A 14,201-nucleotide genomic window follows, 5' to 3' on the forward strand; every position below is an offset into this window, starting at 1 on the left:
ATATGTTGAAATAAAGAAAGGAAATCAAGAATGCTTAACAGTAGCATCTTATTCAAAATACCTTTCAGACTTTAGCACTGGATTCAAGATTTTCAATCTCAATACCGGCTTCATTAGCAGATTTCTCTTCTTCTTGCTGAATTTCTTCATCATCTTGATCTTTTTCATCATCGCTTAAAAAGTCAAAATCACTATATGGCTCAGGATATTCTTCATCCGCACTCACATTGCATACGGGGAGTTTTACTGCTGGAAGAGAGTTGCTTGAGAGAATTCCATCAATAACAGATTGGGCACTAGAGTTGCCTTTGCGAATAGCTGCTCTTTCGATATTTCTAGCATTTATCTCTAGAAAATTCTTCTGAAATGAAAATCTTCTTCGTGCTCTGCTTCGAGATGCAGAGAGAGAGAGCTCAAGGTTCCCACGAGATAATTCCAGATTTGCATATTCTTTGTGAACCTTGGATAATTCAGAATTCAATTGAGCAACAACAGACTGGTGTTATTTTTCAGAATCTACAAAGAATAATTAATAACCATAAATAGAAATAAAGAATTAATATTGTGCGAAAAAATGCTAAGAAATCATAATAAGGCAGTCAACTCTAGCTGACTACCTTGGAAGAATTTACAAAAGTCAAGGGTATTGTCCTTCATACTATAGCTTTATCAAATCCATCACCAACTGAACCACTGAGGCGAGGTCGAATTTTCTTTTCTTCAGAAGAAAGAGATTTGTTTTTTTTTTTAAGAACATCGCAAGAATTCTTCAATTGACTGTATTGTTCTTGAAGTTGATTTTTATTCACAGAAAGATTTATGTTATTCTGAATTAGTTTCTCATTTCGGGAGCTTAAATCTTTAAGCGAAGTCTCGTACTATTCCTTCAGTACGCGAAGAGTTCGTGCTTGGTTTTCATTTATTTCATGAAGAATTGAATATTGATGTAAAAACATTGCTTCTTTCTTCGAAAAAGATAGTTTCTCCCTAGAAAGAGTATGATTTTCTTCTGATAAAATTTGATGAAGCAAGTCAGCATCGCGTGACAATTTAGAAAAATAAGATACTTGATCACTAAAAAACTCAATTTTCTGAGTGAGTTGGTTATTTTCATGGGAAAGATTGTTAATATGATCAAGCGAACATGAATATTGATTATCTAATTGGTTTAGTTGAGACTACAACTTCACGTTATTCGCTTGAGTATCTTCAACGAGGAATTGAAAATCGTATCTCCCATTCGTTCGCTTCCGGTTTAAATCTTAACAAATGCATAAAGAAATTTACAAAAATGAACGTATGCGAAGGAATACAGAATACGATAAGTGACTCAAATATAATAATAAATACCTCTAAGTTTTTGATTTTCGCTGCGAATATTTTCAGCCTCAAAATTTGAAATTTGGAGTTCTCCTCTCAGCCTTTGTATTTCCTTCTCCAAAGAAACATTTTTCTGCGAAAGTTCCAACTGAGAACAACTAGATTCAAAATGCTTTTCAGCAAGCATCACACGACGATGAGAATCCTAAAAAGGAAAAGATGAGGTTAGTATGACTTGGAAGTATCATTAAAGAAGGTAAAGTTAAGGTGCGAAGGATAATTACCAGAACATCTAGATCAACATGGAAACTCGGGTCAATTTGGGAAAGGACCTCATCCCTTGAAGCTTTATCAACGGGAAATTTACATAAAAGTTTGCTTAAGGCAGAACATGAGCGAAGCTTGCAAGGATCATCAGTTAAAGATTGGGCAGAGTTGATGACATCGGATAGAGTTTGAGAAGCAAGTTTTACACTATCCAAAGATTTCTTATTCAAAGGAAAAGAATTTAGTAAGGAAACAGAAGGAGTAGTAAAATCTGTTGGAATGGGGGATTTCTTTTGAGAAAGGTTCGGTTGAGAGCTAGAGTTAACGGGTGAAGAAAAAACTTGATTTGCATGCGATGGAGTCGCAGAGGCAACATGAGGAGTGCTTTTTATTACTTGGCTAAGAGAAAACTCCTTATTCACAAGAGACTCTTTAAAAAGTTCGTCATAAGTGACATAGGCATTCTCATCCATAAGAGGATTTGTTGGTGAAGGAGTAGAAGGAACATTCTTCTCAGAAACCTGGGGAGATATATGGGTGACATAAACATCTTTTTCAAGAGTTTAACTTATTATCGGAGTGATAGGAGGAATAATATGCGAAGAATGAATTGTGGATATAGGAACAACATCTGTAGCGCTAAAATCTAGAATAGAAAGATTTGAAGAGAGTGGTATGGGTTTGCGAGACTTTTTTAACTTTCTGTTTCTTACCATCAACCATTTCAGCGTCGGAAGCCTGTGAAAATAAAGTAGATAAGTAATAGAGGCAACAATACTGTTTTAAGATAATTGGGTATTCCTTACTTCTTTATTATGCGAAGCCTTCCTTTTATGAGATTCCTTATTTTGAGATTCATTATCAATGTTCGGTTTCTTCTTCTGCGATTCCTTATTTTCACTTGAAGAAGACTTGGGTTTTTGCATGATTCGAAGAGCGCTAATGGAAGAGCTTTTCCTGCGAAAGTATGGGAATTAGATCATAATTTTTTTTTAAGAATGGTTAAAATCAATAGTCATCATGAAGAAAGGAAACAAACTTTGGTTCAGAGTTCATGGTGGAAGAACAATAGCAGAAGAAATCAGTGACAGCAGTGGAAATGGGTAATAACAGATGAAGATGAATAGCAACAAGAGAGAGAAGATAAATGATGAAGAAGGAAGAGATTATTGTGAAAAAACCATTAAATAGATGAAAGGAAGTAACCGGTTGAAGACAGTTCAAGCCGGTAAAAGGGAAGAAAATCGACACGTGTAGAGAGGAACTTGAAATCCGGATAACTGTCGACAAAGTATAATGGAAAAAGATAGGCATGTGCGATTTTCAAGAGGAGAATTTCTCATATCGCTCACTCTGAAGAATAAGCAACATGAGACGAGGCAAATGTAGGAGTTAAATATCGCACACGTTAATAACTACGCGAAGTAAAGAATACAACGTGAGCGAAGAGCATTGCACATAGCAAAGTTGAGATGACGCACCAGATGATGTCAGCAAAGTCACGAGTAAAGTGTGAAGAACTGTGCGAGAAGGTACGCTATGCGAATATGAGCGAATGTGTCGCATGGTGATCCCGAAAATAATGGGTTTCTTAGCTGTCATCCAATATGTAAAATTCTATATAAAGGGGAGAGGTCATTGTTTCTAGGAGGATTCTAGGACAAATCTTGGAAAGGAAATAGGAAGAGAGAGAAAGTGAGCTTAGGTTTCAAGTAGAATTGTTGTAATACTTGAATCATTCTTATAAACATTCTTAATCTTTAGTTAATAAAACAAGAATTCATGATGATCACCTAGAGATTGAATTAGTTATTGTGGAGTGTAGTTGTAAGATTTCTTACAACTACAAATTGGGGTACATTTTTTCTTTTTGATTGAGAGAGCTTAAACTGATTTATACTGATTTTGATCTACACATTTGGAGTTTTGTTGAAATAGCTCACTTTGTTGTTAATTGTATTGTATATATATGGGCTGCCACTAAATTGCAGGAAACTGGAGGAAGTTTAAATTCTTAGAGTTTCATTGGGATTAAGATAATGGGCGAGTTAGATTTGAAGCTGTTTGGTGATGCATTAACCAGTCAGTTTGCCCAGATTTGTGGCCTTTTTGATGCGAATGTCAGAGATGCATATTGGCATCCTTTCAAAATTACTCTTGTTAATGGCAAACACCAGGTAATATCTCATTCTCTTGCAATTGACATCCTAATTGACTCCTGAAATTGGTGTAATTAATATGTTAATGCAATCGTTAAACTGCGAACAGATACCGAGAGTATTAAACTTAGGGATCATTTATGTGTATGTTTGTTTGCTGCAGGAATTGATCAACGAGGAGGAGGATGAATTGTTGAAAGGTTTGAAGAACGGAAAGGGTGTGGAATCATATTTTGCAGTTGTTCATGCTCTTATGGAGCTCAATGAATATAACCCATGCGGTAGATTTCCAGTTCCAGAACTTTGACTTTAAGGAGAACATGAGAGCTACTGCAAAGGAAGGAGTTGCAGCTCTTCCTTGTCACTTGGGAAAGTATCATCCAGCCACATAAGTGATTTCGAGAGCCATGCAAACCTTTTTTTTTTTTTTTTTCTGTTGTTATCTGCCATGCCTTTTTGTGGATCAGTAAATTACATTTGTGCAGCTTAAGTACAATGGTGAATGAATCCTCCGGTATGGTCATTATATATTTTGAATAGAAGCTGAATTACCACCTTTATTGCTTTTCTGTTAATTTAATCTCAAAGTTCATAATTTGATAGATAAAGCATTCCGTTTTGTTTACTTAGTTAAACAAAGACTATTGTGACTTTTCAACACGGTCGGCTGTTATTATATAGAATCATTTTTAATTAAAAAAAAGACAAGTGAAGTTATCTTAAGACTTAAGTTTACAAAATTCCATCACTTGACATCTTATTTAAGACCAATTCATTGCACTGTTTAAAACTCGGAAGATCAAAAGAAAGACTTGGTATTTTTCATTCTATACAAGTTTGTTTGCAGAAGTGCTAATTGGTGTTGGTGGTGATCTCATTGTAAACCAGATACAAGACATTGGTGTTTATTTCATTTCACTGATTGATCATTCTCTGGTTGGGTTGTTTCAGACGATACATTCATGGTGGTGAGTATAACTTCTGAAAATCTCTTTTAGTTTCAACTGTTATCATTGACTTTTCACTTCAACATCATCTTTTCATCAACTGTGAAAGATATCTGATCATTGATTCATCTCAGATTGGCTCATTTGGCTCATTTGGCTTTGACTTACCATCTTTTTCATTTTATTCGTTCAATTTTCATGCCTTTATGTTTAAATTGCAATCAATTTATGACTATATGTGATTAAATGATTTATGAAACTCTCTTTGCTTTGCTAGATTATCAGTTTTTTAGCTCTACTACATGTGTTCAAAAAGTGTAAATTTGTCCATTGATGAAAAATCGGTTGGTTCTAAATTACTAATGGATGTGCTCTGTCAACATTGTTTGCAAGATTTACTAATTGTGTTGCTTAGTTATTTGTTCTTCATATAAAGTTTCTTCTAATGGGTGTTCTTATCTTTTATTTGACAGAGGATTTGTACTTTATGTAATGGGGCCTTGATATTTGGAGATGGTAATGCCATATTCTCTGCAGAGTGCTCACATCCCTTTCATTTCAATTGCATCACTTCATATGTGAAGCTTGGAAACCAGATTTGCCCAACTTGTGATGCTCAATGGAAGGATATTCCTGTCATTGGTACTGCTCCAAATCCAACTGGTGGACTTACACCACCCCCATTACGGCCACATATTCCTTCACGAACATTCTATAATCGGGCCATTACATCACAAATTCCATCTTCTGAGCCATTTGTCTTCGATGACGATGATCCCTTAAATTCCCATTCCAACTTTTCATCTAATAACATTTCTGTTATCAGATCCATAGATATCAAAACACACACAGAATTCCCAGCTGTTCCGCGGTCTGTTTCGAAAGAAAACTTCCATATACTCGTCAATGTCAAATCTAATGTCACTGATATAGATCAAGTTAATAGTGATGTAACTTGTCGTGCACCAATTGACCTCGTCACGGTTCTTGATATAAGTGGTAGCATGACAGGTACAAAAATTAAATTGCTAAAGCGAGCCATGGGGTTTGTGATAGAGAACCTTGGCCCTTCTGACAGATTGTCTGTTATTAGCTTCTCATCTGATGCCTGTCGCCTCTTCCCCCTTCTCCTCATGACTGATTCTGGGAAACAACATGCACTACAAGCTGTCAATTCTCTGGTTGCTGGTGGTGGGACAAACATTGTAGAAGGACTCAAGAAGGGCACAAAGGTTATTGAAGACCGGGAACAGAAAAATCCTGTTTATAGTATCATGCTATTATCCGACGGGCAAGACTCATACACGAAGGAGATCAATGTTAAAGAAATTTCGAGGTTGCAAATTCCAGTTCATACATTTGGATTTGGTGCAGACCATGATCCCGTCATGTTGCACTCGATTGCGGAGGGTTCCAAGGGAACTTTTTCTTTTATTGAAGCCGAGGGATTAATACAAGATGCATTTGCCCAATGTATTGGTGGTCTCCTGAGTGTAGTTGTGCAAGACTTGAAAGTACACATCCAGTCGCTTGACCCTTATCTTTGTCTTAGTCAACTAAAAGCAGGGAGTTATTCCACTCATTTGAAAGGTGATAACCGAACAGGATCTGTAGACATCGGGGATTTGTATGCAGATGAGGAGAGGGATTTTCTCGTGCTTGTCAACATTCCAGTTGTACCTGATGGGAATTCCAGCAATCAGATGAAGTTGGTTAGTGTATGTTGTGGATACAAAGATCCTTTTACTAAAGAATCTGTCACTACTGAAGCTATAGAAGTGAAACTTCAGAGACCCGAAATGGTTGATGAAGATATGGTTGTTTCTATAGAGGTAGTTAGGCAAAAGAACCGGTTGCAGGCCGCTGAGGCCATGAGTAATTCGCGTGTGGCTGCTGAGAGAGGTGATCTGCCCGCCGCATGGTCTATAATTGATGGTTGTAGGATGCAGATATCAGAAACTGCCTCTGTGCATGCTGGTGACAAATTTTCTGTTGATTTAGATTTAGAGCTTCAAGAGGTACGATCGAGGATGAAAAGCAAGAAAACATATGAATCAACAGGAAGGGGATATCTACTTTCAGGAATGAGTTCACATTCGAGGCAAAAGGCTACAACTCGAGGAGGTTCTACTGAGAGTACTTACCAGACAGCTTCCATGAGTAAAATGGTTCAACGATCTCGTGCATCTGTTCCAAAATCACTTGTAAATAACTCACCTACAATCCCCAGCTCCCCCATTTCACTTTTCAGTAAACTTTCAATTGCGCCTAACAGTGGAGGCACTGCCGATGATGGTACTATGGCTTTCAAAATTTCTTCTTCAAGTAGTCTTAAAATTCAAAGAGGTGATATCACAAAGTGGCGTTTCAATGGTACTTCTGATGCCATTGTAAATGCAGCCAATGAACGGATGCTTGGAGGTGGGGGAGTTGATGGAGCTATACATAGAGCCGCAGGACCGAAACTACGAGCAGCGTGTTATACCATTGCAGAGGTTTGTCCTGAAATTCGCTGTCCAAAAGGAGAAGCGAGAATTACTCCAGCATTCAAGTTGCCTGTTTCACATGTTATTCACACTGTTGGTCCTATTTATGCTGTTGACGATCACCCGGAAGTTACTCTAAGAAATGCATACAGAAACTGCTTAAAGCTCGCAAAAGAGAACAGGATAGAGTATATTGCTTTTCCTGCCATATCTTGTGGTCTTCAAGGTTATCCCTATGATGAAGCTGCTACAATTGCAATATCTGCTGTAATGGAATCGGATGGTGACTTCAAAGAGGTGCATTTTGTTCTATTTGAGAATGATGTTTACAATACTTGGTTGGAAAAGGCGAAAGGATTGCTTTAGTCGCTGCTCACATCCAACAGTTAATTAAAAATGACAGTGTGGTATTAGCAGTGTTATGCACTGTGGTAAACCAGTTTGTGTCGGACGAAATCAGTTAACTTTAACCGTGGAAAAAAGACTACAATTACTTACTGAGTATTTCGTTTTACTTCTCTGGATGGTCACTTTGGTGTGATTCTTGGTTTGTGGAGTGCGATTTTAAGGATACATCCGGGTTTTTTTTTCTTCTTGTTGTCCATGACTAGTAAGTAATAAAATTTGTGATTGTCAACTGCATTCGCCTTCAATTGCATAGTTGTAAGAGCAATTTTGCAATGAGTACCGATGCGCAGGGCAATTTTAATTTCAATATCCCCCAAGGATAGTGTATCTAGCGACCTCTCCAGCAAGCATTTTAACTCCTCCAGCTATGAATAAAAGTTCTCTCTGGTTGACCAAGACGATAGCAATCACAGTTGATCCAATGACAATACTGGCCAATGATATTATGCATTCGTCCCAAGCTTGGAAGCCTGAAACAGCAATGTAACATAAAAAAAAACTAGTGCAAGAACTCCAGTGAGCTGCCATCATTTGAACAGTGTACAGTAGAGCATAGAAAACTAGTAAAAAAGAACTAAGGCCTGTTGAACCATCCCTTGATGGAAACAACCGAGACTGAACCAGGCCAAGAGACAGCACGAGTCAATCAAGATATACAAAAATATGGAATCAAGATTCCACAAAAATACTGCCAAATGTGCAAAAATGATAATCATGAACTTGAACAACATTTCATCAAAAGCATTCAATAGTACTGCTACACACATTTTACGAAACAATTGTAGTTGCATGAAATCCTACTGCCACATCCCTATGAATTTAGACAAGATTCTAAGTAATCATAATGGAATTCGTTTATTATTTATCAAGTTCTATAATTGGTAACAAGATAATAAAATGACTTTACTTGCTCTCCAAATAAACTTTCTCTCTCTTAATTTCTTGCCTAACATTCACCTTAGAGATCTCACTCAATACACAGGTTCCTTACCCTTATATAGGGTACTACATAGTGGATGGTAGCTAATAGATCCCCTATTTTCGGAATCACTGTGCGTTACAATCGCTTATGTACATTCACTCAATCTCGCACACTTTACACTTCGCACAGATCATCACAATTTACTCGTGATTATGCTGACATCATTAAATACGTCATCCTTATTTTAACATGTGCGATTATCTTCGCCTACCTTAGATGACCTTTACCTCGCATACATAATGAATGTGCGATATTTCACTCCTACATATTGCCTCTTCTCATTTCGTTCTCTTTATAAAGTGAGCGATATGAGAAATTTTCAATCCAACTTATCGCACATATTTATTTCTTCATATTTTGTTTTACCGAGATTCTTCCGTAATTTCAGCATTTCTTTCTGCACGTGTTGATTCTTCTGCCTTTTACCAATACAACCCGTCTCTAACCGGTCATTTTTCTTCTCTATTTATGGATTTCCCTCGAGAAATAACTTCTTCATTTCTTTAATTTTGTTTATATCTCTTTTTCCTCGAGACCTCTACTCCTTTGATTCATCTGTTACTGCTGCTGCTGTTTTATCTCCATTATTTTCATGGATCCAAATCCAAGGTCTGTACGTTCTATCAAAATCATTCTCTTTTTATTCTGTTGATTACAATTGTTAATCAAAATCATTAATCTCGATCACGATTGTTGATCTTATGAATCACTATTGTTGATCTTATGATTGATTTATCTCCCTTATTGTTTGTAGAAAAAGTTCTTCTTCGAGCGGCCTCAAAGTGACTGTTTCCAACCCTAAATCTTCTTCAGATATCAAGGACAAATAATCTCTCAAGAGGAAGACTTCGCACAACAAAGGAGTAAGAAATATTCTTGTTTTTATCAAACAATATTGTTGCCTCTATTTCTTATCTGCATTGTTTTCGTAGGATTCCGATTGTGAGATGTGTGGAGGAAAAGGACTGAAACCTAAGAGAGTTTGCAAGCCCACAACTCTCAGATCAAAATTTTGCATACCTGAATTTGGCGTCGCAGAGATTATTCATCCCTCTCCAGTTCAAACTAATATTTTCCCTTCTCATGCGAATGTCTCTGTTACTCTTGATGAAATTTTTCCTCCCGAAGAGAAATCCGTTACTAATCAAGGTCTACAGGGTACCCCCACTCCTGCTTCTACATTTGCTCCGAATGTTGTTCAAACTGCTTCAACCTTTGTGAACTCTCTTTTACCCATTAGCATCGATACCATTCAAAATAATTTGGATATTCCCAACTCTGCGAATTTTACTACTTCCTCTCCTTGTATTTATGTTTCCCCTTCTTCATCTTCCTCTTTCTTATTAGAATCCCTTTCTCTTGATAAGGAAGCTCTGAACAGTGTAAAGTTTGCTTCTCAAACTTTACTCGACATTATCAACTCTGCTCATTCATCCACCAGTGATCCTCACAAAATTTGCATATGTTCTGCTTTAAGTAAACTTTTATGCGAGTTTCCTTCTAATAAAGCTATAAGAGAAGAAATCCATTCTCAAATCGATCCAAATTTCCATACTGCTTTATATGTCTTGGTAAGTATCTCTTGCATATGCTCTTTTGGTTATAATATTCTTACTATCTATCCTTACTTTCTTTCTTTCTTAGGAATCTCATCGTCGAATGATTTTGGTTGAAGGGCGTTTTAAATCTAGTTGTTCTCAACTAGAACTTTCACACAAGAACACCCTTTTAGAAAAGGAAGTTAGTAGGCTGAAAAGAGAGCTCCAAGTTGCAATCCTTGATTCTGAAGGTCTTCGCAACCAGAATCAAAAACTTAGGGGTATTCTTCTTTTTATTTATTGCTCCTCGTAGCATATTTCTTCGCTTATCTCCACCTTTTAAATTTTTCCATGCATTTATTAAGATTTAAACCAGAAGCGAGTTGCAGAGAGATTCACCTTCCAATTCCTCGCCGAAGATATTCGTGCGAATAATGAGATGTTGCAGACTCAACTAGATCAATTAAATAACCAACATTCATATTCGCTTGACCAGATTAACAATCTAACTTACGAAAATAGTCACCTTAATCAAGAGATTAAAGTGTTAGATACTCAAATTTCCCACATGTCTAAATTTTTATATAGTGATGGTGTTATCTCAAATATGTTGTAGTAAAGAGTTCGTTGAGGCTTGTGAAGGAAATGAATTCTAGACTTAATAGAACTTACAAATATAGAAAACTTAACTCAAAATTGATTTCAAGTGATTGTAAAATAACCAAGACACTAGAATCCACTATTATACATGAATGATGTCAAATATTTCATAAATCTAATTATCCTTTTAATCCTTTATTTCTTAATCCACAAATAATCAAACATATTCTCAAAAATTAATTGTATCCCTTAAGCATATATTATCTAACCAAAGCATAACCTATCTAATTGAATCACAACTAATGAAGAAAATTATGTAAACTTTTAAGAACTCTGCAAAATCAGTGATTGAGTGAATTATAATTAAATACTAGAGAAAATGAAATAGTTACCCATTGTTCATGTGTGAATAGCTTCATCCATTGTCTTGGTTACGAGAGAATTAGCCGCTCATCATGTTGGAAACACGCTCAAAAGTTGATTTCATTTATGCTCAAAGGGTTACAAATGATGAATAAGGGAGAATTATAATAAAAATCGGGTTTTCAACGCTTATAACTGTTGCAAAAGCCGTTACAAAGAGCCGTTATTGTACTTTTGCGTTTTTTAAGTCTGTCTCTTATCTGAAACCCACAGTATGAGTCGCTGACACTGCTTAAAAACGACGGTTGTGGCGAGTCTGTTCTTCGTGTTCTTCAGTGTTCTTTAATGGCAGCAGCAGCTGCAGGTGGTCTCTCTGCAAATTCGATATTTTTGACTCTGTGGTGCTCTAAACTTCTCCCAATCTCCCCCCTCCGATTCTCTATGATCCCATCAAGATATTTATACTCCTTAGCCCCATTTAATTACGCCAAAATTCTCAATATTCTTCATTAAACTCGGCAGTTAAAGAAAATATTTTCCGGATATTTTTTCTTCATCCGAGCATCTGTAGCTGTCCAACCTTCCTTATTTTCCTTCTACACGGTTCAGAGTGTTGCTAGAGTCATCATACACGAGCAGAACACGCATAAATCTTCAAAAACTCGTGAATTATTCTTCTCATGCACGGGCTGCCCTGTTTTCTTGTCACGAATTTTCCAGCCAATTTTGATCGAAACAAACACCCATACCAGCTTTGTTAGGACATATCACAACTACCCATTAAGTTCAGCCCTTTAGTCTACCCAGAAATCCTTCAAATTTCGATCGAAAAATTCACCAGAGAGCTGCTCTTTTTTCCCGACAATTTTTAAGTTCAAACGAAAAAGGTGGTGTCCCCCTAACCAGATGTGGGGTGCGAATAACAGTTGCCTGTTTTGGGGGTGACCTGGGGTGCCCCTTAGTAATTGATGTGCCCCTTAGTAATTGAGGTGACCCTTAACCAAATCTGGGCTCCGTATAGCAAGTGTCCTCCGGGGGGTGTTCCGAGTGATTTTTCGAGCCGATTTTTCCAACAATATTTATTTTCCAAAAATACCTAAAAATACACAAAACACCATAATAAGGACGAAAACGAGTACCAACAATACGAAACATTGAGGACAATTTAGGCACATAAATGCGCCTATCAAATACCCCCAAACTTATTATTTGCTAGTCCTCGAGCAAAACTAATAAAAAATAAATAAAACCGAGTTAATCTCGGGAGGGTTTACCAGAGGTGTGCCCACAAAACCATTACTTCTAATTGGTCACAAGTATCCAAAGAGCTATGAGGACATACATATTCTCAACTTATCTCCAAGTAACTATAATGCCAGAGAAATTAAAGGTGTCATCTCTAAAGCTGACTGAAGAAAAGGGAGACACTTCCGCAACACTGCTAGATAAAGAGATATCCGCTACACAGCTAGATAAACATTGTAAGATGCGTCCGATGCTTTACAGCTGGATAAGATTAGGAGAGAGATAGAAATGAGAGGGACATCTGCTACACAGCTGGACTAATTACGTGTGATGAGTTAAACCAGTGCTAGAAAGATCTTGTGCCAGATTGAAAGCGGACTAACAAAGCAACCAAATGTATCTTTCTTCGACTCTCTCATAGTGCTCAGTAGAAACAACGTCTTCTTCGGTCTTCAACTGTTGATGATAAACTATCGAACCTCATAGAACCTTGACAATTAACTCTTCTCTTCGATTTCTTGCTTGACTTATAAATTTCTACTTCCCTTTGGCCATATTGGACAAAACGTAACGATGATTTTTTTCATTTTTCATTTTTTTTCATTTGTGTTCAATTTACATGGCCATGAGAGGAGGACTTTCAAAACTTGGATCTTCGCAACTTGTGATGTCTTGGTATCATGGATTCTAACAACTTATATCATTTGCTCTTATAACTTCAACTTTGATTTTTGAATTATTCTTTTCTATTATTGCTTCTAAACCTAAAACGTCTTCAACTTTCTTCATAGATTTTGATGTCGCTCCGCTTGTTGATGATGATAAGTTTCTACTGAGAGAGAGTCGCAATCCAGTAACTAAGACTACATTGTGAGGTTGCTTTGTCTTTCTGGCATTTCCTGACCTACTTGCCTTTCCATCATGTATGGTTAGGTCCATCACGGTCACTCTCTAAAAGGAACAAGTTCTCTCCTGAATTTCAAGGATCTCAATGTATTTTTCTCTAATGTCTCAAAAGGTTGTTATCCCTTGCGTTCCAATTTCTATCTTTTCGGTGAGAAACAGTATGTAAACTTAGCTAACCGGATATCATGTAACGCTAGAAGTTTCAAAAGTGCAACTAAAAAGTTCTTCCCCACCCCCAAACTTAAATCTAACATTGTCCTCAATGTTTCTAATGAAAGAGCAATACCAAAAGTAAAATAACACGAGGAGAAGTTGGAAAGATAGTACCTGGGTGAAGAAAATCAAAAACTAATATACAACATACAACTTCCTCGATGGTCAATCAAGGGTAAACAGGGTCCTACAAAGGGACCTCCTCAACATCACCTGTAGGAAAGGGCTCTAAAAAGGGTTTCAATCTCTAACCGTTAACCTTCGAAGAACTACTACCATCCGGTGTCTCGATCTCAACACCTCCATGAGGAAAGACAGTGTGAACAATAAAAGGACCCGTCCACCGAGAACGTAACTTCCCAGGGAAAAGATGCAAGCGGGTATCATACACAAGAACTTTTTGACCTGGAGAAAATGACTTCCTTAAAATATTTCTATCATGCACAAGTTTCATTTTGTTCTTATACTCCTTCGCACTATCGTAAGCATCAATACGAATCTCGTCCAACTCATTGAGCTGGAGTTTCCTATGGTCTCCTGCCTTGTCAAGAGAAAAGTTTAGCTGCTTAACAGCCCAATAAGCTCTATGTTCTAACTCGACAGGTAAATGACATTCCTTTCCATACACAAGCGATAAGGCGACATTCCAATGGGGGTCTTAAACGAAGTATGGTAAGCCCATAAGGCATCAGTAAGCCTAAACGACCAGTCTTTCCGATTAGGGTTAACTGTTTTCTCTAATATACGTTTTATCTCCCTATTGGAAA

At 37.0% G+C, this 14,201-nt stretch overlaps 2 protein-coding genes across 2 annotated transcripts; both read left to right on the forward strand.

Annotated features, from left to right (window-relative positions):
• The first annotated feature begins 3,420 nt into the window (after positions 1 to 3,420).
• On the forward strand, positions 3,421 to 4,125 carry LOC113353939 (factor of DNA methylation 3-like). Its single transcript, XM_026597409.1, has 2 exons — positions 3,421 to 3,764; positions 3,910 to 4,125. Exons 1-2 carry the CDS (start codon positions 3,627 to 3,629, stop codon positions 4,051 to 4,053), a joined length of 282 nt encoding a protein of 93 aa, XP_026453194.1. The 5' UTR covers positions 3,421 to 3,626; the 3' UTR covers positions 4,054 to 4,125.
• Positions 4,126 to 4,535: 410 nt separating this feature from the next.
• LOC113349115 (E3 ubiquitin-protein ligase WAV3-like) lies at positions 4,536 to 7,819 on the forward strand. Its single transcript, XM_026593036.1, has 2 exons — positions 4,536 to 4,714; positions 5,167 to 7,819. Exons 1-2 carry the CDS (start codon positions 4,709 to 4,711, stop codon positions 7,543 to 7,545), a joined length of 2,385 nt encoding a protein of 794 aa, XP_026448821.1. The 5' UTR covers positions 4,536 to 4,708; the 3' UTR covers positions 7,546 to 7,819.
• Positions 7,820 to 14,201: the final 6,382 nt, after the last annotated feature.

This window comes from Papaver somniferum, chromosome 2, assembly GCF_003573695.1.
Source record: "Papaver somniferum cultivar HN1 chromosome 2, ASM357369v1, whole genome shotgun sequence".
Taxonomy (NCBI): domain Eukaryota; kingdom Viridiplantae; phylum Streptophyta; class Magnoliopsida; order Ranunculales; family Papaveraceae; genus Papaver; species Papaver somniferum.